At 56.2% G+C, this 25,610-nt stretch overlaps 1 protein-coding gene across 6 annotated transcripts in view; it reads left to right on the top strand.

Moving 5' to 3' along the window:
- FCHO1 (FCH and mu domain containing endocytic adaptor 1) overlaps positions 1-21,693 on the top strand; it is a 28,757-nt gene extending 7,064 nt beyond the window's left edge. For 5 of the 6 annotated variants that reach the window (XM_039243394.1, XM_039243395.1, XM_039243393.1 and 2 more), the window contains 25 exons: positions 4,196-4,287; positions 5,500-5,574; positions 6,604-6,745; positions 8,476-8,628; positions 8,868-8,972; positions 10,035-10,133; positions 10,241-10,337; positions 11,437-11,481; positions 11,596-11,674; positions 11,988-12,012; positions 12,577-12,634; positions 13,061-13,239; positions 13,326-13,350; positions 13,667-13,718; positions 14,311-14,402; positions 14,753-15,028; positions 16,840-16,952; positions 17,042-17,129; positions 17,272-17,380; positions 18,367-18,522; positions 18,845-18,977; positions 19,343-19,542; positions 20,482-20,537; positions 20,871-21,035; positions 21,424-21,693. In XM_039243394.1, coding sequence (XP_039099325.1) covers positions 4,196-4,287; positions 5,500-5,574; positions 6,604-6,745; positions 8,476-8,628; positions 8,868-8,972; positions 10,035-10,133; positions 10,241-10,337; positions 11,437-11,481; positions 11,596-11,674; positions 11,988-12,012; positions 12,577-12,634; positions 13,061-13,239; positions 13,326-13,350; positions 13,667-13,718; positions 14,311-14,402; positions 14,753-15,028; positions 16,840-16,952; positions 17,042-17,129; positions 17,272-17,380; positions 18,367-18,522; positions 18,845-18,977; positions 19,343-19,542; positions 20,482-20,537; positions 20,871-21,035; positions 21,424-21,446 — 2,637 coding nt within the window. In that variant the 3' untranslated portion in view covers positions 21,447-21,693. The remainder of the gene's footprint in view (positions 1-4,195; positions 4,288-5,499; positions 5,575-6,603; positions 6,746-8,475; positions 8,629-8,867; positions 8,973-10,034; positions 10,134-10,240; positions 10,338-11,436; positions 11,482-11,595; positions 11,675-11,987; positions 12,013-12,576; positions 12,635-13,060; positions 13,240-13,325; positions 13,351-13,666; positions 13,719-14,310; positions 14,403-14,752; positions 15,029-16,839; positions 16,953-17,041; positions 17,130-17,271; positions 17,381-18,366; positions 18,523-18,844; positions 18,978-19,342; positions 19,543-20,481; positions 20,538-20,870; positions 21,036-21,423) is intronic. The other variant, XM_039243396.1, reaches the window with a different exon arrangement.
- Positions 21,694-25,610: the final 3,917 nt, after the last annotated feature.

The raw sequence follows: 25,610 nt of genomic DNA, 5'->3' as shown, positions 1-25,610 counted from the left end.
ACCCGTGGGGAGGTCATGGGGGGAAGGGGCCGAGGGGGGAGGGGGCTTGACCTCCACCTTCTCCCCAAGGGTCAGATTCCCCGGATTTGTCTCTGAATAGCTACCTGACCCCAGCAAGGGGCCGCCCCTCTCTGAGCCCCTTTTGGCGCCTCTGTGTAAGGCGGTTGACCCGTTTGATGATCAGTGGTCGCCCACGTTTTGGAAAACAGTGGCACCTACATTTATTTTAAATTCCATTTAATGGCATGAGGCACCTACATTTCTTTTAAACCCTTCTTAATTGCATGAGGCATGCAAGCTTGCTGCAGAAAATTCAGATCAGCGGAGAGAAAATAGAAGCCACCCCCGGTGCACACCCCACCCGTGGACAGCCTGGTACAGAGTGGATAAGGGCTTTAGGTTTGGGATTTGATCTGGGCTCTGCTGGGAGCCCTTGGGCCAGTGACTTCGTGTCTCCAGGCTTCAGCTTTCCCATCTGGGAAAGGGGATAGAATTCCTGCCTCTCTAGGACTCAGGGGGTACCCTGGGATGCCAATCACTGGCACTGTTTCTTTTCATCAATCCTTTGTATTGGTGGCTCTTTGCTGGGTGGCGCTGGGGCCCTCGGTGGCCTGAAGAAGTCAGGGGAGAGCAAGCCAGATAGGCAAGCCCTAATTCCACTGGGCCAAGGCAGGGCTGGAGGCATAGAGGGCACTGGGGAGTCAGGACGGAAGTGTGAGCAGGACAGGGACATCATCAAGCTGTGTTAGAGAGATCCCTCTGGGGTTGGCGTGGGGGCAAGACTGGAGTCCAGAGGTTCTGATAAGAGACACGGGCCCAAGACACCCCCTCCTAGGACCCTCACAGCCAGCACAGCCCGAGAGACGCAGATACCCCTGCGGGCCTTGCCAGGTCTGGGAAACAGGCCAGGGGTTGGCTCTGAGTCAGCCCCAGATGCTGGCCTGGGCGGCAGTGCCTGGTGCAGCCTTCCTCGAGGATCCCCTGGGTGGGGCGGGGGGGGGGTGTCGCTGCTGGTCCGGTTTGCTGTGCCCCCACCGCTGTGTACAAAGTCCTATGTTCAGCACCGTACCAGCCTCATCTCACCAACACCTTTGGGAAGCGGGTGCTGTCGTTAGCCTCAACTGTCGGGTGAGGAAACTGAGGCCCCGAGAGGTGAAGTCACTAGCTCAGAGTAACCTGGCGCATAAAAGGAGGCTCTGACACATGTCCTGGGAAGCAAGAGGGAGCAACATTGAACATTCAGGGGAGCGGCTGGGAAGTTTCCTGAAGAGGGTGGGGCTGGAGATGATCCTTGAGAGGTCGGAAGGACTTGGATGGATGGAAAGAGAGGCAGCCGGGTGGGCTGGATTGCAGGAGCAGCCCAGGCAAAGGGACAGTTGTGGGAAGGCACGGGATGTCTTTGTACAACTTGTCATTTTTGGGCAAAGCCAAGAGGAAGCTAGGGGGTGGGACTGGAAAGACAATTTCCAGGGGTACCTGGGTGGCTCAGTTGGTTAAGTGTCCAACTCTTGCTTTCAGCTCAGGTCATGATCTCACAGTTCGTGGGTTCAAGTCCCGTGTTGGGCTTTGCGCTGACAATGTGGAGCCTGCTTGGGATTCTCTCTCTCTCCCTTTCTCTTTGCCTCCCCCCCCACCTCTCTCAAAATAAATAAATTAATTTAAAAAAATGAGGGGCTCCTGGGTGGCTCAGTCGGTTAGGCTTCTGAGTTCAGCTCAGGTCATGATCTCATGGTTTGTGAGCTCGAGCCGCACACTGGGCCTTCTGCTGTCAGTGTCTTAATCTTCTTCTTTTTATTTATTTATTTATTTTTTATTTATTTCTAGAAGAGAGAGAGAGAGAGAGAGAGAGACAGCATGAGCAGGGGAGGGTCAGAGAGAGAGGGAGATACAGACTCTGAAATAGGCTCCAGGCTCTGAGCTGGCAGTCAGCACAGAGCCCGACGCGTGGCTCGAACCCACGAACCGCGAGATCATGACCTAAGTGAAAGTCGGACGCTTAACCGACTAAGCCACCCAGGCGCCCCATCAGTGTCTTAATCTTAAGACAGACTTAAGATCCTCTGATCCTCTGTCTCCCTCTCTCTCTGCCCCTCCTCTACTTGTTCTCTCTCTTTCTCTCAAAAATAATTAAGCATTTAAAAAAAATGAAAGAGGGGCGCCTGGGTAGCTCAGTTGGTTGGGCATCCGACTTAGGCTCAGGTCATGATCTCACAGCTCATGGGTTCGAGTCCCACATCGGGCTCTGTGCTGCCAGCTCAGAGCCTGGAGCCTGCTTCAGATTCTGTATCTCCCTCTCTCTCTGACCCTCCCCTGCTCACACTGTCTCTCTCTGTCTCTCAGAAATAAATAAAACATTAAAAATTTTTTTTGAAAAATGAAAGACTATTGCGAGCTAAGGGCTTGACTTAAGCAGCTGGTGGAAATAGGGAGCTATGTACGATTCTAGAATGAGTGACCGTTGGAAGATTTGTGCTCGAGGCTGTGCTGGTTCTGCCCTAGTCCTGGCCTCCGTTTCTCCCTCTGTGCAGCAAGAGGGATTGTGTGGTAGTGACTTCTGGCTTTAGCCTTCACGTCTCCAGGTAATTCGGAGAGCGAAGTCAGCAGGTTGGAGGAGGATGGAGGAGAAACCACCGTTAGTGGACGGCCTGCGAAGTACTACCAAAGGGATTGCTTCCAGGATCTCTTTCGGGAATTGATGCCATGTCCGCTCGGCAAAGCCCCATTTGGTGCTAAAACGCCTCCAGTTCCTCAGACCCCAGCTGATCTCCCTTTTTTTTTTTTAATATTTTTAATTTATTTCTAGGAGAGAGAAAGACAGCGTGAGCAGGGGAGGGTCAGAGAGAGAGGGAGTCACAGACCGAAACAGGCTCCAGGCTCTGAGCTGGCAGTCAGCACAGAGCCCGACACGGGACTCGAACCCATGAACCGTGAGATTATGACCTAAGTGAAAGTCGGACGCTTAACCGACTAAGCCACCCAGGCCCCCCTGATCTCCCTTTTTGATGAACAGCCCAGAGTTCAGACCTGATGCCCTTCACGTGTCACGCGACCTGGCTGGCATTAAAACAGTTGTTGCCTCATTTTCTCCCCTGTCCCTTTCCTCAAGGCATGGCGTCCAGAGCTTCCGTTTAGAATAGTGGTAAAAACTGCCTTTTTAAGTCAACGTATTTGGAGAAGAAACATGAGCAAACTTAATGCCAAATATTAAAATAATACCACGAATTAGCAAAAACTAGGGTTTCCTTTGGGGGATTTGGGGAACCCTATGTGGATCATCTTGGTGTTCACTTCATCCTCATATGAGAGGTGGGTGACTCCCCAACCCCATCTTAACAAGGAGCCACTAAAAGTTCAGAGAGCCACAGTGACTTGCGCAGATCACGCAGCACAGCCCTGGCGTCCCCTACCGTGGTGAACCCAGAACTGATAGGAAGAGATTTTGTGCGAGGCACCCGGGTAGAGGCACTTTTCCTGCCAGCCCTAGGTAACCAGCAGAATAGCTAATCTGTTCATTTATTAAACAAAGTCAGGTGCCTTTTTTTTCCCCTCCCCTTCCCCTGTACTGGATACTGCGGGGTCCTGAGAGAGGCATCAGACCCAGACCATGCTCTGGGGGTGTCAAAGAGGAAGTTTCCATGTTGAAGGGAACAGGAAACAGCGACTTAAACAACCGGGGTTATAATGGCTCACAAAGGTGAAACCTTGGGGGGAAAGGTGGCTTTCAGAGATGGTTTGATCCAGTAACTCGACTCAACATACTTTTTATTCGGACTCCATCGGGTTCAGCTTGTTTCCGAAGTTCATGGTTTCCACTTGGCTTCCAATATCTCCTAGGCCCACATAATTCCTCATTTATGGAAAGGTGCCGACAAAAAACAGGGGAAGAGACTGATTGAGTCCAGAAATAGGCATAGAGACTCAGAGAAACATAGAGACAACACGCGAAAGAGAAGCTCTCGCTCTCACTCTCTCAGCCGGGGAACCCCCAGGCTTCTCTCTGATTGGACCAATTCAAGTCCCATGAATTGACCAAGGGGAGAGACAGCAGGCGGATTGGCTCAGGCCGGAAGCCATCCCCACTGCCCAGGGGTCGGGCTTCTGCTGGTTGGCTCCTCCGGTCACGCCCCCGTTGCTAGGCAACCTTGATGCCTCCACTTCTACCCCTTTTCTCATTCTCCACGTCCATCCCCTGCAGGGTGAGAAGAACCATGGCTTTGAGGTCCTGTACCACAGCGTGAAGCAGGGGCCCATCTCCACCAAGGAGCTGGCCGACTTCATCCGGGAGAGGTGAGGCTCCCCAGGCCCCGGCCACACCTGGCCCCGCCCCCACAGGCCGCTCAGCCCCGCCCACCTCGTGGCCCCGCCCCGCCCTGCCTGTCTCCCGCCCATCCGACCGCCTCCTCTCCACCCCCCGCTGACCTGCTGGAACGCCCTGGAAACCGGCGGTTCTCAACACTGTCGGCCCTCTGTCCGCTTGTCAACAATTCCCAGGTTTCTGACGCCTCTTCCTGAAGAGATGATGATGTGACCTACTTACAAGGGGAATTTTGAAAACTCAGTCTCTGAGTATGATGAAACACATGTATGATGAAATAACCCGCATTTTCGGCCTGTAAATGCTCCGACGTCTGTATCCCAGAAAACAGACTACATTTAAATTGCAAGACAGCCTTCTCGCTAGCTGAATGCGCATTAAATCCGGGCAGAGTGCAGAAAATTATAACCAGGTTTTTCTCCTTGTGGCCATCAAGCGAGACTTGTCCGAGCTGTATAGGACAGAGGCCACTCTTTATTTTGAGAGCCCTCCTGGGTCCATCCACTGTTGCCCGTCGTACCCTATGAGCGCCTCAATCAAAAAATGAGCCCGTGGGTAGTTGGTATTAACGGCGTATATTGTTGCCCCAAACAAAATGGACGTTCTGTTAATCTGGACGAAAATGTGAGTGGAGATGAGGTGGGCATTTAGCAGTGTCTGTTCAAAGGGAAAAAGGTACTATGAGTTTGTCTCTTGCAGTTAAGCAAGACAAAGCATATAAAGCATTTATAGTATGTGCTCAAAAAAAATTTTTTTTTAAATATTTTTATTTCTGAGAGAGAGAGCATGAGCAGGGGAGGGTCAGAGAGAGACAGAATCTGAAGCAGGCTCCAGGCTCTGAGCTGTCAGCACAGAGCCCAATGCGGGGCTAGAACCCATAAACTGCGAGATCGTGACCTGAGCTGAAGTTGGACGCTCAACCGACTGAGCCACCCAGGCGCCCCATCAAATCTTTTTGTATCTGATGCTCTGCTACTGCTGTTTCTACTACTGATGTTGGTGAAACATATTACTTAACCTCACCTGCCTGTGAATTTCCCAAATGCCTCTCCCAGCAGGGAACTACACCATCCTCCTTGAGAGCTACTGCTCAGATGTTTGAATGGGGAAACTGAGGCCTGAGGGGATGGAGCGTCTCCCGAGGGTGCCCAGAACCTTCTGCATCTTTTCTCCATTCTATTCAGGGCCACCATCGAGGAGACCTACTCAAAGGCGATGGCAAAACTTTCCAAGCTGGCCAGCAATGGGACCCCTGTGGGGTGAGTGGGCCAGAGGCTGAGGGAGGGGTCACCAAGGCTGCAGCGTCCTGGGGTCCCAGGGGCCTACTCCTGGGTGATATGTAGAATAGGGAGTCAACCCTCCCCCGCATAAGGGGCTAATTGGACGGAAGAATATAAATCGGTCATTCACTTCCTCCTCATTCATGCATTCGACACATATTTGCCTGTTGTGTGCCAGACACCATTCTAGTTACTGGAGACCCACAGGAATCAAGACAGATAACACCCCAGTCATGTGCATGCCATGTTCATGCCATGTTCGTGGAGGGTGTGTGGCAAGATAATGTTAACTACAAACATGAAAGAAAAGTCCCTTCCTGGGGTGAAGAGCTCTAGGAAGGGGAGGAAATGGGAGAGTGAGACGTCAGGTGCTTCGTCGGGGGTAGGCTTGGTCCCCTGAGCCGAGACCTTGATAATGGCATGGAGCCGGCTCCAGGGGTATCAGGGTCAGAGACCCAGACAGGGAGCTCAGCAAGTGCAAAGGTACTGAGGCAACTGTGGATTTTGCGTGTTCAAGGAAGAGCAAAGAGGCTGGCGTGGCCGCAGGGCCAGAGTGAAGGAGGGATGAGACCAGAGGTTGGATGAGGGAGAGGGGGAGGGGCCACAGGGGCCCAGTTCACAGGTGATGTGGTCCCATTGGCATTTGCAGAGTTTCCTAGGGCTGCTCTGGGGCAAATGTTCTGGGGAGGGGGGGAGGGAGGCCAAAGAGGTCATTTGCCGATGTGGGAAAGCCCTGTGAACTTGGTTTGGGCGAGTTGAGCCTTAGCTGCCCTTGAGTATCAGCTGGGGCCTGGAGTCCAGAGTGAGGATGCTGGGGCCTCAGAGCCTGACTGTCAGTTTCCTAAGGAACCTTTGGATGAGTTGTGGAGCCTCCTATGCCTCAGTTTCCCCCATCTGCCACAGCCCCACCTCGTAGTTGCGGTGCAGTTGCCTTAGCAGGGTCTGGGGTGCATGGTGGGTGCCGGCTGGGGTGGGGCCTGCCGGACCCTGGGTGTGACCTGTTTCCAGGACCTTCGCCCCGCTCTGGGAGGTCTTCCGAGTCTCCTCAGACAAGCTGGCGCTCTGTCACCTGGAGCTGACACGGAAGCTGCAGGACCTCATCAAGGACGTGCTCCGCTATGGCGAGGAGCAGCTCAAGGTGCACAAAAAGGTGTGTGCTGCTCGGCCCCGCCCGGCCAGGCGGAGGGGGGACCACGGTGGCTGGAAGGACCCGAGAACCTCTGGGGCCTTTGAACCCCTCCAGCTCCTGGCGTGCGTCCCTCTGAGAATTCAGTCGATTCCGCAGCGTCAAACCGAGTCCTACAGACCGGAGCCCTGTCTAATGTCGGACACGATTCTAGACCAGGGGTCTGCAAACTATGGGCCACCGACCAAATCCAGCCTGGTTTTGTACAGCCTTAGAGCTGAGAATGGATTTTACATTCTTTTTTTAAAAAAATTTTTATTTATTTGTTTTTTAGTGCTTATTTATTTTTGAGAGAGAGAGGAAGAGACAGGGAATGAGTGGGGGAGGGGCAGAGAGAGTGGGAGACAGAATCGGAAGCAGGCTCCAGGCTGTGAGCTGTCAGCACAGAGCCCGACGCGGACCTCGAACCCACGAACCGCAAGATTGTGAACCGAGCTGAAGTCAGACGCTTAACTGACTGAGCCCCCCAGGCGCCCCTGGTTTTTACACTCTTAAATGCTTGGGGGGGAATCAAAAGAAGAATATTTCATGATAGGTGAAAACTCTATGACCCTTAGATTTCAGTGCCAATAAATAAAGTTTTATTGGCTCAGAGCCACATCTATTCTTGTCAAAAATGGGAGTTGGGGGACTGCCTGGGTGGCTCAGTCAGTTAAGCATCCGACTCTTGATTTCAGCTCAAGTCATGATCTCAAGGTTCATGGGTTCAAACTCCGCATCTGGCTCTGTGCTGACAGCTCAGAGCCTGGAGCCTGCTTCGAATTCTGTGTCTCCCTCTCTCTCTGCCCCTCCCCTGCTCTGTCTCTCAAAATGAATTTAAAAATAAACATTAAAAAAAAATAGTAGATCCAGAGTTCTCATCAGGAGGAAAAAAAAAAGGGGGGGGATTCGTAGTCGTTTACACTCTACACTTGAAAATGGCTAAGATGGTGGGGACGCCTGGGTGGCTCAGTCAGTTAAGCATCTGACTTCAGCTCAGGTCATGATCTCATGGTCCTGGGTTTGAGCCTCACATCGGGCTGTGTGCTGACAGTGTGGAGCCTGCTTGAGATTCTCTCTCCGCCCCCCCCCCCCCCGCCCCCAGTTCTCTCTCTCTCTCAAAATAAATACCCCCGAAGAAAAGAAATTTTTTCGTAAATGGCTAAGATGGTAGATTTTATGATGTGTGTGTTTTCCCTTCAGGTGTTTTTTTTTTTTAGAGCTAGGGGACAAGGATGTATTCTGTGGGCTGATGGAGAATATCTTGGGAATAGATGATTAAGCTGAAAATGCTGTGAGTTAAACAGAGGTTGGCCCTATTTGTCATTAAAAAAAAAGTGCTGGGACAAACACATTTGCTGGTCTACTTGCCGATTATTTCTGGAAACTATTTATTCCTAGGCAGAGGGGTTGGTGGTGGTAGCTCAGGGGTTCCTGAGCTCACCCCATACAACTTTCTGGAATAGGAACTATGTGTAAATATTACCCATTTAAAAAGTTAAAAATTTTTAGGGGCACCTGGGTGGCTCCGTTGGTTAAACGTCTGACTTGGGCTCAGGTCGTGATCTCACAGTTTGTGGGTTCAAGCCCGTGTATCTGCTTCGGATTCTGTGGTCTTCCTTCCTCTGCCCCTCCCCTGGTTGCGAGCACCGGCCAGGGGGTCGGGGAGGGGAGCGGCCGGGGCCACCCACACTCCCCCTGCCCCACCCCTGCAGTGCAAAGAGGAAGCGGTGGGCACTCTGGACGCGGTGCAGGTCCTGGCAGGGGTCAGCCAGCTCCTGCCCAAGTCCCGCGAGAACTACCTGAACCGTTGCATGGACCAGGAGCGGCTGCGGAGAGAGAGCACCAGCCAGAAGGAGATGGACAAGGTGGGCCCTCAGCCGCGGGTCCCCTGCCGCTCTGCAGATCAGGGGCTGTGCGAGGGGCAGCAGGGTTGCCGATGCGAGTAGGAAAACATACCGCAGAGCGATGGTTCTTGAGCCTCCGGTGGGCCTCACACCCTGGGCACCCCAAGGAGTCTACCTGCGGGCGATGGCAATGGGCAGGGACTGGGATGCAATACCTTGCTTGTCCCCTCCTGACCTCATCCCCCGCCCTGTGCCCCTAGGCAGAGACCAAGACAAAGAAGGCGGCGGAGAGCCTGCGGCGCTCGGTGGAGAAGTACAACTCTGCCCGCGCCGACTTTGAGCAGAAGATGCTGGACTCGGCTCTGGTAAGAACCAGGCGCCTGTACCTCGGAGACTCACACGTTCCTTGGCCCGGGATCTATGGGCCTCGGAAGTCCAGAGCCTCTGAGAGCCTTGGCTCCCAGGAGCCTTAGAATCACGGGTTTAAAGCCATAGAATTCTAGAGCCTGTTAGCTGTGGCTGTGGTTGTTGGCATTCTTCTTTCAAAAGCCAAAGGCTTTCCGTGCCTCTGTCTCCCCATCTGTAAAATGGGAAACGTAATCGTGCCTGCCTCATAGAGTTTCTGTGAAGATTAAATGAGTCACTCTATGTGATGTTTTCAGACTAGTACCAGGTGTGTGGAAACCACTCTAGAAGGAATTAGAATTTCTATCATTATTAATGAGGTTTTTGAAAAGGACAGGGCAGGACTGAGAAGCCAGGAGCCTACTGATGGATCATAGCGGCTGAAGGACCTGGGTTCTGCCTCAGTCTCCATTCTTCATCAGCTATGTTACCTTTTTATAAGACACTGTACCTCTCTGGGACTCTACCCACATGTATGAAAAGCAGATTGAAATCGCAGGATTAGGAACCGGATTTTTTTTTCTGACTTTGCAAGTGGTACAAAGCTGCAAATGATAGAAACCTTCATTCAGACTGACAAGGAAGATGAAAGGCTAAGGGAACTGAAAAGTTTGAAGGGGGAGCTTCAGGCACGGCTAGATCCAGGCACTCGGATGGTCTTGGCAGGAAGTTGTGCCTCTCTGCCTTTTGAGTCTGTTTTTCTCCCTGGGGACTTCACTCCCAAGCAGAGATGCCCTCCTGGGAGTGTAAGTGTGTGTTTGTTAGGGAGGGGATTGACATGCGGTCGCAGCAAAGTGACCGCCAGCAGCCTCCACATGAATCCCATCAACTCATTGACCTCTGGTATGAAAGTATCTCTTTTCCCGTAGTTTTAGCAAAAGCCCCAGGGTAGACTTTCATTGGCCCTTCCGCACCCAGTCACTGAGGCCAGGGGGTTGGAACATTCTGATTGGTCAGGCGGGTCACATGGCCACTCCTCATGGCCCCCCACCTTCCCATGTGCCCCTTCCCTCCTGGCCCAGCGCTTCCAAGCCATGGAGGAGACCCACCTGCGGCACATGAAGGCCCTGCTAGGCTCCTACGCCCACTCTGTGGAGGACACCCATGTGCAGATCGGGCAGGTGAGTGGCACCATGGGTAGGAAGCAAAGCAAAGGGTGCCAGGCAAGAGGGCGCTGTAAGCACCTAGTTACACGCCTCCTCACCCCCCACCCCCTCCCCGGGCCCAGGTGCACGAGGAGTTTAAGCAGAACATAGAGAATGTCAGCGTGGAGATGTTGCTGAGGAAGTTTGCAGAGAGCAAGGGCACAGGCCGGGAGAAGCCTGGTGAGTTGGGACTCCATGGGGGGGTGGGCTCTGGGGCCACAACTATAGGGGAAGGAACAGGACTCAAGAGACAGGAGATTGAACCTCCCTAGGCCTTGGTTTCCTCATCAGAAAAATGGGCTGATGACAAATCTAACTCTGCAGCCCACAGAGGAAAAGGGTTTGATGCCCCGTCAGTTTGTTTTTGTTTTTTTAACTTTATTTAAGTAATCTCTACACCCAGGGGTGCCTCGGTGGGTCAGTCGGTTGAGCATTGGACTTCAGCTCAGGTCATGATCTCATTGGTTGTGGGTTCGAGTTCCGCATCTGGCTCTGTGCTGACAGCTCAGAGCCTGGAGCCTGCTTCAGATTCTGTGTCTCCCTCTCTCTGCTCCTCCCCTGCTCATGCTCTCTCTCTCTTTCTCAATAATAAATATTAACAAAAATATAAAAATAATAATAATAAATTCATTTCTATACCCAACATGGGGCTCAAACTCAGAGCCCCAAGACCAAGAGTCACATCCTCTTTTGACTGAGCCAGCCAGGTGCCCCTTGATGACCTATCTTATGTGTAAATCTCTTACAACCAGACACCAGAGGGACCTTGAAGGCCAGGCCCAGCTCTTCATACTTTACCCTGAGGGCCCAAGGGAGCCATTGAGGATTGTTGAGCAAAAGAACCAATTTGAAAAAAAAACCTATCCAAATGCGAGGTCAGGGAAGAGTTGAGAGCAGAAGTTTTGGGGTCAGATCTGGGTTTGTGTCTGTTCTTCACTACTTGTGATGTGACCTTGGATATCTGTCTTGACTTCTCTGAGCCTCAGTCCACTGTACAGACTCATGGTCCCTCCCCCGACCCCCTCAAGTGCCTGTGAGCAATGCCGGAAGTAAAAAAAGCAACTCGGGCATCACTCCATCCAGTGCTCTCCGAGGTGGGACCGGAACCCCGTCCCACTTGTGACCGTCTCTGGGGCTGGCTCTGATCTTGGCTTGTGCACTGGACCCTGGCTGGCCTCGAGCTCAGACCCAGGTGCCTTTGTGAGTCCACGGGTGTGCTGGTCCCCTTCCTGGGCCCGGTCTCCCGGCTGGGCTGAGTCTCCCATCTCTTCTATCTCAGGACCTTTGGATTTTGAGGCATACAGTACGGCTGCCCTGCAGGAAGGCAAGTACGTCTGGGCCTGGCTGCCCAGGCTGGACGCCGGGGAGGCAGGAGGCGGGTCTGAATGGGAAGGGGGCACCCCCAGGGCTCAGCTGCACCCCCTTTCTCTGTTCTCAGCAATGAAACGTTTGCGGGGAGCCAAGGCCTTTCGCCTCCCAGGACTGACTCGGCGGGAGCGGGAGCCGCCTGCGGCTGTGTGAGGAGCCCCCCCAGCCCCACCCAGCCCTGGCCCTGGCTAGGCTAGCCCGGGATCCCTTCCCTCTTCCCAGGCTATTCACAAGGCCCCTGCTGAGGGTAGCCCGGGAGAATTCCTGTTCCTGGCTACCCCAGACTGACTGCCCCCAGCCCCAGGCAAAACCCCGGGTCCCATCACCTGAAGGACCAGCTCAGGACAATATCATGGCCCAGGGGCCACCCCCAGGCGTCATGTCTCGTGTTGGGGGGGTGGGGCCCGGGGCATCCAGATGAGGTGGAAGAGCTGACATGAGCATCTCTTTCTCCATCCCCAGAGATTCCCTGGAGCCCGATTCAGGGGTGAGTAAGTGCGAGGCGTTCAATCCCACTGTGGGCCCCCAAGGCTGGACCTCGAGTCTAAATCTCATCCTGGCTCCCTGTGGGAGGGACTGATGTCCCCACTTAGCTTCAAGGTGCCCCTCAGTCTTACCACCTTAGTACAGAGCATGGCATACCCCGTTCTCTCAAGAACCCGCCTGCACGGTGGAAGACTGTTGTTGCCACTGGGGCTGTTTTTTGTTTTTTGATTTTTAATTATTTCTAGGAGAGAGGGAGAGACAGCGTGAGCAGGGGAGGGTCAGGGAGAGAGGGAGACACAGACTCTGAAATAGTCTCCAGGCTCTGAGCTGGCAGTCAGCACAGAGCCCGACGCGGGGCTTGAACCCACGAACCGCGAGATCATGACCTAAGCGAAAGTCGGACGCTTAACTGACTAAGCCACCCAGGCGCCCCGCCACTGGGGCTGTTTTTAGGTCCGAGTCGGGGCCCAAAGGTCTGAGTCCGGGCTGAGTCCCCGAGGGGGTGTGGCAGGAAGAGACGGGAGGTTCAGTAGCTGGGAGCCTGACTCCCTGCGTGTCCCCCTAGACGTGTCCGGAGGTGGATGAAGAAGGTTTCACTGTCCGGCCTGATGTGACCCAGAACAATATCCTCCTGGTGCCCCCTGGCGGCAGCTGTGGGCGCAGCAAGGACAAGGCGCTGTCCGCAGCGATCCCTCCGCGATCAGCAACCTTCTCTGTGCACCTCCTGCGGGGAGTCTCCAGGGGAGACAGAGCACATTCAAATGAAGACACCTGCCCTGTGGGGTCAGGGCTGAGGAAGAGGAAGAGAGAAGGAGCCAAGAGGGCTTCCTGGAGGAGGGGGCACCGGTGTTGGGGTTTAGCATCACACCAAGAGTTTGCTAGTTAGGGCCGGCCATGCTTGTGCAAAGGCCTTGGGGCAAATACATGGTGTCGAGGCCAGGGTGGCAAGTAGTGATAGGTGGGATGGTGTAGGGCCCTGAAGGGTGTGAGCAGGAAGGGGTGGGTGAGCCCTGTGTCGGGATCTGCTTGGCTCCTTGACTGCAGCGCACGCACGGCGGAGCCCTCCCGCTTTTCCTCCAGTGACTCCGACTTCGACGATGAGGAGCCCCGCAAGTTCTACGTGCACATCAAGGCCGCCCCTGCCCGGGCGCCGGCCTGCAGCCCCGAGGCAGCCGCGGCTCAGCTCAGGGCCACAGCCGGCAGCCTCATCCTTCCTCCTGGCCCCGGGGTGAGGCATAGGAGGGGTGCCCCCGGGTGGGGCCGCTGGGGCCTGTTGGATGCGCCCAACCTGACGCCCCCCCGCTTTGTCCACAGGGCACCATGAAACGCCATTCTTCACGTGAGCAGCCTGTTAAGGGGAACACGGGCTGCGGGGGGGGAGCGCGAGGAGGGGAGGCTGGGCCGGGAGTGTGAGTGCAGCTTGGAATCCCAGCTCTGCCGTGTGCCCCACTCTGACCCTTAGTCTTGTCTTCTATAAAATGGGGTCATTATGAGAATTAAATGAGAGCTGAGACAGGTTAGCCCAGGCTCGGATCCCTCTTTGCCTTGCTTGCTGTTCACCTCGGTCGGCTCCAAGCCTTAGTCTCTTGGTCTGTGGTGGAGGGACCACCGTAGGCAGGGTGACAGGAAGGTTCAAGGTGGTGCATCTCTCGTAGGGGACGCTGCTGGGAAACCGCAGAGGCCTCGATCTGCCCCAAGAGCCAGCAGGTAGGTCCTATAGTGGGGGGGGGGACATTGGGCCAACATGAACGAGCATGTGGGGACTGTCCCCAACTCCTCTCTCCTCTTCCCCAGCTGCCTCCCTGCGTCTCTGCCTCCCCTCCTCTCGGGTAGGGAGTTGAGGGCATGCTGTCTTTGAGGAACCATTTAGTCATTCATTTGATGAACATTTATTAAGCACTTGCTGTGTACCCCTGCTATTCTGGGTTCAGAGACATATGCCCAGGACAGATCTTCCTTCCTTCTCAGATTCACATTCTTATGGCTCAGATTTTAAAAACAGCAGATAAGTTAGAGTGTGCCCTATACTTCCAGGTGGCTGTGAAGAAACTAAAGCAGGCAGGGTGGTGGAAGATACCAGTGGGCAACTGTAGTTGAGGCCGTGGAGGCTGCTCTGGGGTGGGGGGGCTTTGAACCCAGCCTTGAAGACAGCAGCACAGGGCTTCAGGGAGGGCCAGGGAAACAGAGCTCAAGACCAAGGACAGCCTGGGCGGGGGGCGGGGGGGGGGCGGGTAGGGGGTAGGGGGCCAGGGGCTGAGAAGGGGAGGATAGAAGCCATCCTGCTCCATTTCGTCCACAGCTGTGCGGAGAAGCTTCAGTCAGATGAGCAGTTTTCCAAGAACCTCTTTGGGCCGCCCCTGGAGTCGGCCTTTGACCATGAAGACTTTACAGGTGATGGGGGTAGGGACTTCGGGGGCTAGCGAAATGGCTGGGTCCATTGCAAGGGCAGGTTTGGGGGGCGGGCGGGCTGGCTGGAGGGAGCATTTGGGGGTAACTGAGAAGGTAGACTTGTTGGTGCGGTGGGGGGCGGGGCCAGCGAGAAGGTGGGTCCTCTGTGGTAGTGCAGGTGACAATGGGTAGATGGGCGGAGCATCGGTGGAGATGGACCTGACTAGAGGGCGTGGCCTGAGGGGGTGGGCCCCTCCTCCTCGGTATGGGCGTGGCCTAAGGAGGAAGGAAAGGGCCTCCATGTGGGCGGGGTCTGGAGCTGGCGCCCCCCGCCCCCCCAACCCCCCCTCTAGGCTCCAGCAGCCTCGGCTTCACCTCCAGCCCCTCACCTTTCTCCTCCTCGTCGCCCGAGAATGTGGAGGACTCCGGCCTGGACTCGCCATCCCACGTGGCGCCTGGCCCCTCCCCGGATTCCTGGGTCCCCCGCCCCGGCACCCCGCAGAGCCCACCTAGCTATAGGGCACCGGCTTCCGAGTCGAGGGGGACACGGTCCCTGCCAGCATCGGACTCACCACAGCCCCTCGCCCCATCCCCGGGTCCCTGGGGGCTGGAGGCTGTGGCTGGAGGAGGTGAGTCCAGGAGTCTGAGAGTCATCAGAGCCCTGGGTGGGGAAGACTGAGCACCTACTGTGGCCAGGGCCTGAATGGGCGGCTGGGGACACAGCCCAGAACCCTCACCCTTGCAGGGACAATAATGAGTTGGACATTTAACAAGTGGAGGTGGCAGGTGCCTGGTGAGGGCTCAGAAGGTTGGGACCTCCCTGAAGAGGTAACATTTGAGCTGAGATTTGTTGGAGGTGAGGAAGGAGCCATTGGGAAGTGTGTGTGAGGGGGTTCCCAGCTGAGGGCAGGCACATCCTGTACAAAGGCCCTGTGGTGGGTAGCTGACGGGCCCTCTGAGGAACAGCTAGGGGGCCGGTGAGGCCAGAACAGAGTGAGGCCCCAGAAAAGGAGGGGGAGGAGGGAGTGATGTCAGCAGGGAGATGGGTCCAAGCAGGGTCTGGGCCCTGATGGGAATGACGTGAGTTTTATCCCTAGCAAGGTCTGAGCCACGTGGGGGGGCACTGTGAGCAGAGGAGGGGCAGCACCTGACAGCTTGCAGGCTCCCTCTGTCCACCTGGGGGGCATGGGTGGGAGCTGGAGAGCAGGGACGGGGCGGGGGGAGAAGTGGGCACGAAGGCACAGGGCTGAGACGGCAGAGCAGTCAGGGTGGAGGGCTGGAGGGCAGCTGGGCGTTCTTCCTGGAGGGGCAGAAGGGGCAGGGATCGTGGGGCAGAAGAAGCCGGGGGCATGTTGCCACTGGGCCTTTAGATGCCAGGTGCACAGGGGACCCCGTGTTCGGGGGAGGCCACACTGGGGCACCCCGTGCACAGCTGTGTGAAGCAGACGGGGAGGCCACCCAGGAGAGGGAGAGCCTAGTGCTACAGATTGGTAGGAAGAGGCAAGCGAAGGGGGGATGGGCTCCCGGGGACCTGAGTCAGAGGGCTGTGGGCTTCGACCACATGAGGTGGTAACAGCAGTGGTGACGGGGGTGCTCAGCACCATCCTTGATTAGAGAAAGAGCCGGTTTGGAGCTGGTTCAGGAAGGGTCCAGGAGAGTGAGTGTAGACCATGTGTGTAGACTAGTCCAGTCGTGTTGTCTGAGCTTCACGATAGAGTTGGGGTTCTCGACCAAGCCAGTTCTGCCCCCTAGGGGATACTTGGCAATGTCACCCATGACGTTAGATTGTCACCACTAGGGGGATGGGTACTAGGGACATGGGGGGGGACAGGCCAGGGAGGCTGGTCAGCACCCCACGGTGCTCAGGACAGACCTCCCAGAGAGTGCTTCGGCTCCAGGTGTCAGCAGCGTGGCTGAGAAGCCCTGGGGGGGTGGGGGGTGGAAGGAGCACATCTGGGGTGTGGGTGGCAGGGGATGTGGGTGGAGTAGAAAGCAGGGGACCCCAAGGAAGCAAGAGGAAGCTGAGTTTTACGCAGTCATTAGTCTATCTTCATGAGTGAGACTCAGACACAGGCCAGGGTGGGAGGCCACCTCATACAGAGAAGGTGAAGGTCATGGGCTTGCTGATGTTGGATGAAAACGCTCTGCCACTCCCCCCCCCCGCCCCCCTGAATCCAGCCCTTGCTTGCATAGTCCCAGTTACCTCTGCTGGGGCTGTCAGTCTGGTGTCTGGGAGGCTCAGGGGCATGGATGGCCTCTGTGGTCCTGTCCGGTGCTTTCTCTGCAGCCCCAAGACTTCAGACCCAGGGGGTGTCCCCACAAATAAGCCTGACTCCCAGCTTTTGGGCAAGTCCCTTCTCTGGGGGGTGGGGGGGGGCGGCTGGCGAGAGGCCCACGACCACAGCATCTGAGCTCTGTCTGTCTAACACTCACTCCCCAGACCTGATGCCGGCACCTGCTGACCTTACAGCCAGAGACAGCCTGGCAGCCCCGCCCCGGAGACCCCGCACCAGGAAGGTGTCCTGCCCCCTCACACGCAGCAACGGGGACCTGGTAGGGTGAGGGGGCGCCTCTGGGGGGGGGCGGGCGGCACCAGGGCTCTGCGGCTGGATGATCACAGCCTGGCCTCTCTCCTTCCCCAGTCCCGGTCCCTGAGCCCCTCCCCACTGGGCTCCTCGGCCGCCAGCACCGTCTCAGAACGGCCCAGCTTCTCATCGCAGACAGGACACGGTATGGGGGTGGCCCCGGTGGGGGGGACCTCTCTGGGTGTCGCTCAGTGATGCGTTGAAGGCCCTGCGGGCAGAGGGTGGGTCCTGGAGCCTGGGACCCGTACCCACTCTGTCTGTCCCCCGTCCCTCCCCTCTGACACCAGGAGTCTCCCGAGGACCCAGCCCTGTGGTCTTGGGCTCCCAGGATGCCTTGCCTGTGGCTACAGCCTTCACTGAATACGTCCACGCCTACTTTCGAGGCCATAGCCCCAGGTATGCAGGGCGGGGGCCGGGGGGACAGTACAGACAGGGACAGGGACAAACAAGGACTCTCTGGGGCCTGTGCATCTCGGGTCCAGGAGAAACAACCTTCTGGTGTGTTTTTTTCTTTCTTCTTTTTTAAAAAAATTTCTTTTTTGATGTTTTATTTGTTTCCGAGAGAGAGAGAGAGAGAGAGAGAGAGAGACAGCATGAGCAGGGGAGGGTCAGAAAGAGAGGGAAACACAGAATCCGAAACAGGCTCCAGGCTCTGAGCTGGCTGTCAGCACAGAGCCCGATGTGGGGCTCGAACCCACAAACCGTGAGATCATGACCTGAGCTGAAGTTGGACGCTTAACCGACTGAACCACCCAGGCACCCCTCTTCTGGTGTGTTTTCTGACCTGCTTTACTGTGGAAGGGCCTGGAACTCTAAGCCAAGCAACCAGGCCCCCATCCAAGGGCAGTGGGGACCACAGAGGGTGTTTGAGCAGGGGCCAGGCCTTGCTGTAACCACAGTTTAAAGCAACTCCTCCAAGACTTCTGCAGGCATCACATTGAAGGGAGCAAGAGCAGAGGCCAGCCCTTGGCAGGGTGGGTTAACAGTGAGTTGAGGGGCCAGGAATAATCAGGGAACAGTGCTCAACAGGAAAGATCAAACCACAAATAGGAGAGTATTGGGCCTGAAACCCAAGCGGAGGACAGTAGTAGAACTGAATGTTTTGCTTGAGCTTCCTGGTGGCCTGGGGGAAAGGGGAGCTAGGGAAGGGGATGTTCCTGTCTCCTTCAGCCCAGTGTGGTTTCTTCCCAGTGCCTGGATTGCTCTCCAGGCAAGGACACAAGGAGGGGAGGTTGGGACTGAGGATGCCGGGCGTGGTCAGGGCCTTGCCTCTTCTGAGGAGTGGGGGGAACCACCGGCTGCCACGAAGCCAGGAGAGAGGAGAGGGTGAGGTGCCAGGCAGAGCCCTGAGCCAACACGCAGTCTCCTTACCCCCTCTCCAGCTGCCTGGCTCGAGTAACTGGGGAGCTGACCATGACCTTCCCTGCTGGCATCGTGCGCGTGTTCAGCGGGACCCCACCCCCACCCGTCCTCAGCTTCCGCCTCGTGCACACGTCCGCCATTGAGCACTTCCAGCCCAATGCCGACCTGCTCTTTAGGTACTTTAGGAGGCATGGGGGTCCGAGGCAGGGGGCGTCCCAGAGCCTCGTGGGGTCCAGGAGCTCCCTGGCGGGGTGAATTCCTGCTCTGTCTCCTGCGATTTGCTGTGTGGCCCTGGGCACACATTCTGTCCCTTCTGAGCCTCATTTTCCTTTTCTCCTTTGCTTCTCATCCCCCGGGGGGGTGGGGGGGGCGGTCATGGTTTACCGGGCCCAAGGCGAGCCAAGGAATCTGCTTCTTTAGGAAGCCCTTGGGGTAGGTCAGATGCCGGGGGGCCTTGGAAAGGCGCCTCCCAAGTGGTTGGGGTGATTATTCCTGTAGCGACCCCTCCCAGAGCGACCCAGAGACCAAAGACTTCTGGCTCAACATGGCGGCTCTGACTGAGGTCCTGCAGCACCAGGCGGAGCAGAGCCCAGCGGCCTCCTACTACAACGTGGTGTTGCTGAGATACCAGGTAGGGTGTGGATGGGCCCCGGAAGGAGGGGGCAGGGGAGGTAGGCGGGGTGGGAGCCAATGGACGGTGGCTGCGTGGGCAGTGGGGGCGGGGCAGCCCCCCCACCCCCCTACCCCCCACCTGCCCCAGCCCACAGCAGTGTCCGAGCGAGGCACTCTCCTGCCCCCTGCTGGAAACATGGTGTCAGGCCGACCCTGATCCGCAGCGTCGGGGGGGGGGGGGGGGGGGGGGGGGGGGGGAGGACTAGGCCCCACGGAGTAGTCTGTGCCGCAGCGACGCACGGTCACAGTGGTGGAACAGCGCGCGGCGCGGCAGGACCAGACGGCCTAAAGATGGGTGCTCCCTCCCGTTCTCGCCCCTCCTAGTTTTCGCGCCCGGGTCTCCAGTCCGTGCCTCTGCAGCTGAGCGCCCACTGGCAGTGCGGGGGGACCCTCACTCAGGTGGCGGTGGAGTACAGCTACCGGCCCGGCGCCACGGCCGTGCCCACGCCACTCACCAACGTACAGATCCTGCTGCCCCTGGGGGAGCCTGTGACCAACATCCGCCTGCAGCCGGCCGCCACCTGGTGAGGGGGTGCGGGAGGGAGGCCCAGGGAGGCTCCGCGGTGGCCTAGACCCCTCCCAGACCGCCCCTCCATGCAGCAAGGTCCCGCCGCTCGAGTGAACGGTGAACTCCCCTTGCTTAGAGCCAAGGGTGACATGATTAACAATAATAATGTCGGACACTAAGAGCTTCCTGCACGTCAGGCGTGTTCCACGGGGTCTGTATACTCTGAGTGGCTCGGGGGCTTTTAGCAATTCCTTGAGGTGTGGACACCATCATTCCCATCTGTGGTTGTGGAGGTGGAACTGAGGCACAGAGGGGTGGGTGGAGTCACTTATCTGAGGTCGTGCCGGGATTAGAACCCAGCCAGCCAGCCACTCTCTACCCTGGGCTATTTTTTTTTTAAAGTTTATTTATTTAGAGAGACAGTGTACGCGTGCGTGCGTGAGCAGGGGAGGAGCAGAGAGAGGGAGAGAGAGTGTGTGCTCACGCCTGCACACACAAACAAGCAGATCGGGAGGGGACAGAGAGAGAGAATCCCAAGCAGGCTCCACACCGTCAGCACAGAGCCTGACTTGGGGCTGAAACTCAGAACCGTGAGATCACGACCTGAGCCAGAATCAGGAGTCTGACACTTAACTGACTGAGCCGCCCTGGCGCCCCCGCCCTGGGCTTTCAGTCACCAATGTTGCCTTTGTTTTGTGCGAAAGGTAGAACCCGGCACAAAGAAGCCAGCCTTAAAGGACTTAAGTGTACGGTCTAGAAATGCCGCAGGGCTGTGGGGTCCTTGGGGACCAGCTGCTCTGTACCCCACACCCATTTTACAGATGGGGAAACCAAGGCGAGGGAGAGAGGACCTGGCTTGCTGGGGGCCATGTAGCTGAGAGGAGACCAAGCTGGGACCCTGGGCTCCCAGTGTCCTCTCTGGGAGAGACTTGACCAAGCTTTTTCTTGATTCCAGGAACCTGGAGGAGAGGCGGCTCCTTTGGAAGCTGCCAGATGTGTCTGAAGCAGGGGGTGAGTTATGGTTGTGCAGGTGCTCTCGGGGGGTTCAGGTGGGAGGGGCTTATTTAAAATGGAGGAGAATTGGGGGTGTGCTGGGTGGAGAAGTGTGGGCATGGAGGAAAGCTTAAAAGGGCTTTGACAAAGCTGTGAGAGAGGACATGGGGGGCGGGCAGGCAGAGCAAGTCCAAAGGCCCTGAGGCAGAACTCCTTTGCAAATTACACATGGGGCCACAGGAGAAGTTCACAGGGGCACAAGCGGCCCCAGATGAAAAGGCTTGGGAAGAGCCCAGGTCACAGCGGGACGGGGGCTGAGGCTTGTGCACAGCTGACCCCAGGCCTCCCCAGGCTCTGGCCACCTATCCGCCAGCTGGGAGCCGTGCTCGGGGCCCAGCACGCCGAGCCCTGTGGCCGCTCAGTTCACCAGCGAGGGGGCCACTCTGTCTGGCGTGGACCTGGAGTTGGTGGGCAGCGGCTACCGCATGTCGCTTATAAAGAGGAGGTTTGCCACAGGTATGCGCCCACCCCGCCGCCGCGGGCCCCTGGACCCAGGTCCCCACCCCCTGCTTCTGCCAGGGTGCGGGGGGAGGGGGAGGCATTTGGGCTGTTGGGGAAGGTTGTGGGTGTAGGGCCCTCGAGGCCCCTGATGGTGGGCCCAAGTGGGGAGGGGTAGTCAGGGCCCCAGCGGGAGGGGTCAGGAGGGCCCCCCCCGCCCTAGGGTGTCCTCATAAGGACCCGAGGCAGGAGCTGGAAGCCCCACCCCATTCTCCTGCCGCCACAGGGGCTGCCGGGGGCTCACGGGACACTGGGAACAGTGAATTACAGGGCTGCTTTGAGGAGGCCGGGGAGGGGCAGGGCGCCGCCTCCCGTCCTCCCCGCTCACACGGCGCCACCCGCACAGGGATGTACTTGGTGAGCTGCTGAGCCGCAGAGGCCGACCGGCGCCGCTGGCCCCAGCTCTGCACTGTGTCCTGGTGCTCGCTGACGGACCCCCGCCTTCCTGCCGGACCCTGGGGTCCCCCCTCAACCCCGACTCCGCGGAGAGGAGCCCCACACCCCGCCTGGCTGAGCCCGAGGGTCACTCCTGCTCAAGCCAATTCCCATGCAGGTCCTTGGACTTTTAACGTTCTTTGAATAAACACTTTATTTTCTAATAAAATGAATAAGCCTTTTCCTGCTCCAGGAAGTTTCCTTCACATCGCAGGAGAGGAGAGGATGGGAAGCTCAATGGACGGGTGAGGAAGACGTAATGTCTCTCACGTTCCCCCATCACCCCCGCCCACCTGTGCGAGGCAGCGGCGGGGGGAGAAAAAGCCGGACACGGGCACCCTGAGCTCCATGGGCATCTGAGCTGGTGGAAGGGACAAGGACTAGAGCAGGATGTCGGACTCTTCCTAAGGAGAGGGCATTATAAATGGGGCTCTGAAGTATGAATAAGAGTTTGCAAGATGGGGATGGGCATCCCAGGCCAACGAATGGGGAGTTGTGAGTTCGGAGAGGAATCAGTGAGTCAGTCCACGAACACTGATTGACTGCCTACTGTATGCCAGGCTGCCTAGGCCACGCTGTGAGCAGGACAAAGCTCTTGGAAGCTATGTGGCTATGAAGCCACTTAGAGCCTGGGTTTAGAGTCTGCTGGGCCACCAGTGGCCGTGTGGCTTTGAGCGAGTGACTTGACCTCCCTGGCCTCTGTGTCCTCACCTGTGAGCCACCCGAATCAGGGGCTGTAGGGAGGTTACAGACTTTAAGGAGCGCCCGATAGAGCAGGAGCACCCCGGCAGCGCTGGGCGCCGTGCACGTGGGCCAGGGGTGGGCTGAGCGGGGCGCCGGTCAGGCTGGGAGCCAGCATACTAGGTGGGAAGCCGGTGTGGGCTCAGCTGACAGTCCTGGATCCCGACGGGACACGTGAGGACCCTGAGCCCATGCAGATCCCGAGGGCCAAGCGGGCGGCGGATGGAGCTGAGGAAGCAGGAAGCGGGATTTGCCTTTTGCTCTCTCCCCTCCCACTTGGTTTTCCTCGAAAGAGAGAAGCCACGAGGAGTGGGGGCACGGGGTTGGGGAATCTGGACGTGCCTCAGTTTCCTCATCTGCAAAACGGGAGGAAATCCTCTAGCTGGGAGACGTCTGGGGAGCACCTACAGCTCAGCACACTATCATTGGTGCCTACGGGGGGGTTGCTGTCACGAATGGGGACATCCCAAGCAGCCACAGCCCCAGCGCGCCCACTTTCTCACCTCCAGCAGGTACAGCGCTAAGACTTCAGAGCCACCTGAGGGCGACCCTCCCCCTGGGGGAGGCCTCAGCATCCCAGCTGCAACTTCAGATCAGCTGTGGTTCCCTGGGGTCATGAGCCCATAAAGGAGCCAGTCAAATGTCCCATCCAAAGGAAGTGTCCCCTCCATCCTAAATCTGCACATGCGCGCGCGCTTGCATCCACGTGCAGTGGCTTCGGTCCCTCCAAGATGGTCCCTGTACTGGTCTTATGTGGCTGAGTAACTGGGGTGCCCATCTCCATGCGATGGGCCATCACATGGCCAGACGCCATCTTATTTGGCACCGCCTCCTTTCAGATTTAATTTCTCGTTCTTCAGGTCACAAGTGAGGTTGGGTACATTTTAAACCACAGAAGGCGTTTCCTGGGCGTGGCCTCCTTTTTTTTTTTTTTAATTTTTTTTAATGTTTTATTTATTTCTAGGAGAGAGAGAGAGACAGCGTGAGCAGGGGAGGGTCAGAGAGAGAGGGAGTCACAGACTGAAACAGGCTCCAGGCTCTGAGCCGGCAGTCAGCACAGAGCCCGACGCGGGGCTCGAACCCACAAACCGCGAGATCATGACCTAAGCGAAAGTCGGACGCTTAACCGACTAAGCCACCCAGGCGCCCCTGGGCGTGGCCTCCTAATTGACAGGCCTTCCAGAGCTGTGTGGCACCACCCTGTCTCCTAGGAATGAGTCCCAGGAGGGGGAGTCCCAACAGAGAGGGTGGGACACACATGGAAGTGGCCAACCCTGGGTGGGCAGGTTGTTTTTTGGTGGCTTATGGTGCTGTGGTCTCCTATGCCTGGGAGACCCCCAAATCTCAGTCTGGGGTATAGACTGATTAGGTCACTTGCCAGAAGTCACCCCCCAGTTGGTGAATGTCCTAGTCAGGTTTTTTTTTTTTTAATGTTTTATTTATTTCTGAGAGAGAGACACACACAGCGTGAGCAGGGGAGGGGCAGAGAGAGAGGGAGACACAGAATCTGAAACAGGCTCCAGGCTCTGAGCTGGCTGTCAGCACAGAGCCCGACACGGGGCTGGAACCCATGAACCGTGAGATCATGACCTGAGCCGAAGTCGGACGCTTAACCGACTGAGCCACCCGGGCACCCCAGGTGTTTTTTTTTAATTGAGATGAAATTCACATAACAGAAAATTAACTACTTAAAGGGAACAATTTGGGGTGCCTGGTGGGTCAGTCGGTTGAGCATCTGATTTCGGCTCAGGCCACAATCTCACCATTCGTGGGTTCGAGCCCCACACTGGGCTCTGTGCTGACAACTCAAAGCCTGGCGCCTGCTTTGGATTCTGTGCTTTTCCCTCTGTCTCTGCCCCTCCCCTGCTTGTTCTCTGTCTCTCTCAAAGATAGATAAACTTTTTTTAAGTGAACAATTCAGTGACATTTAGTGTATTCACAATGTTGTACCACCCATCATCTCCATTTAGTTCCAGAACATTTCCATCACGCCCAAAAGGAGATCCCGTCCCTGTTAGCTGTCACTTCCCACCCCCCCCCCAGCCTCTGGCAGCCCCCAATCTGCCTTCAGCCTCTATGGATCTGCCTGTTCTGTATATTTCCTATAAACTGAATCACACCATGTGGCCTTTTGTATCTGCTTTCACTCACCATGTTTTTGAGGTTCATCCATGTCCTTGCTTTATTCCTTGTTACGGCTGAGTAATATTCCATCATAGGGGTTGCTAACCTTAAAAAGAAGACAGCCTGTTATTTTACCAGCAGAATGGGTTTATTCGGGAACGGTAGAGGAATTGCAACCTGGGATGTGCGAGTTATGGCAAAACCTAGGCATGTCCAAGAAACAAGGGAGAGGTACGTTATTTTATGGAGAAGGAGGAAGCTGGGATGGGGTTGTTCCGAACTCAAGTCCATCGGAGAGAAGTGGGAGTTCAGGGGACAATTTTTTGTAGGAGGTGCAATGCCCATCCCTTCCTGTCGGGGTCGCTAGTTGATTCTTTCCCTTAGACGGTTCTCCTGTAATTGACAGTTCTTCCTGTAACTGGGCTCACTCTTCCCAATGCACTTTTTGTTTTTGTTTCGGGGTGGATTTTTTTTTCCAGCTTTTATTTAAATTCTAGTTAGTTAACATGTAGTGTAAATTTGTTTCAGGAGTAGAATTGAGTGATTCGTCACTTACATAGAACACAAGCGCCCTCCTTAATCCCCATCACCTGTCTAGCCCATCCCCCTCCCACCTCCCTCCTTCAACCCTCAGTTTGGTCTCTATAATTAAGAGTCTCTTAAGCTTGCCTCCCTCTCCTCCTTTTTTCCCCCCTTCCCCTATGTTCATCTGTTTTGTCTCTTAAATTCCACAGATGCATGAAATCCTATGATATTTGTCTTTCTCTAACTGGCTTATTTCACTTAGCCTGTATTACCTCCTTTATCTCCATGCACTGACTACACTTCAGTGAGGTTCCCCTTTATCGGTTCACATGTCCCCATGTGGATCAAGCTCTTTCTCTAAACACATCGCTGATCAAGAGCCAGGTTTTCGTCATTCAACGACCTCATGTCCCTCGGTGTCAGGAAGGGTCTTCCGTAGGCATCACCCCTAGGCTATTACACAGAATGGGAACCTGAGGTCACATTCGATGAGCAGGGGCAGGTAAGCGGGAGAACCCATATGTGGTCCATGTTGATCAAGACTGTGCTCAAGACTGCAAGGGAGATCATCTTACTGGGCACATCATTTTTTACAACGGGTTGACAGGCAACAATTACAAAACCAAAAGTAACATGACAATTCCAGACAGTCAAACAGTGTTAAGGTTCTAAACCAGTACCTAGATCGGACAGTGGCCAACTAAAAGT

This window comes from Hyaena hyaena, unplaced genomic scaffold, assembly GCF_003009895.1.
Source record: "Hyaena hyaena isolate Hyena2069 unplaced genomic scaffold, ASM300989v1 scaffold_227, whole genome shotgun sequence".
Lineage (NCBI taxonomy): Eukaryota > Metazoa > Chordata > Mammalia > Carnivora > Hyaenidae > Hyaena > Hyaena hyaena.
This window is presented reverse-complemented; position numbering and strand designations above follow the sequence as displayed.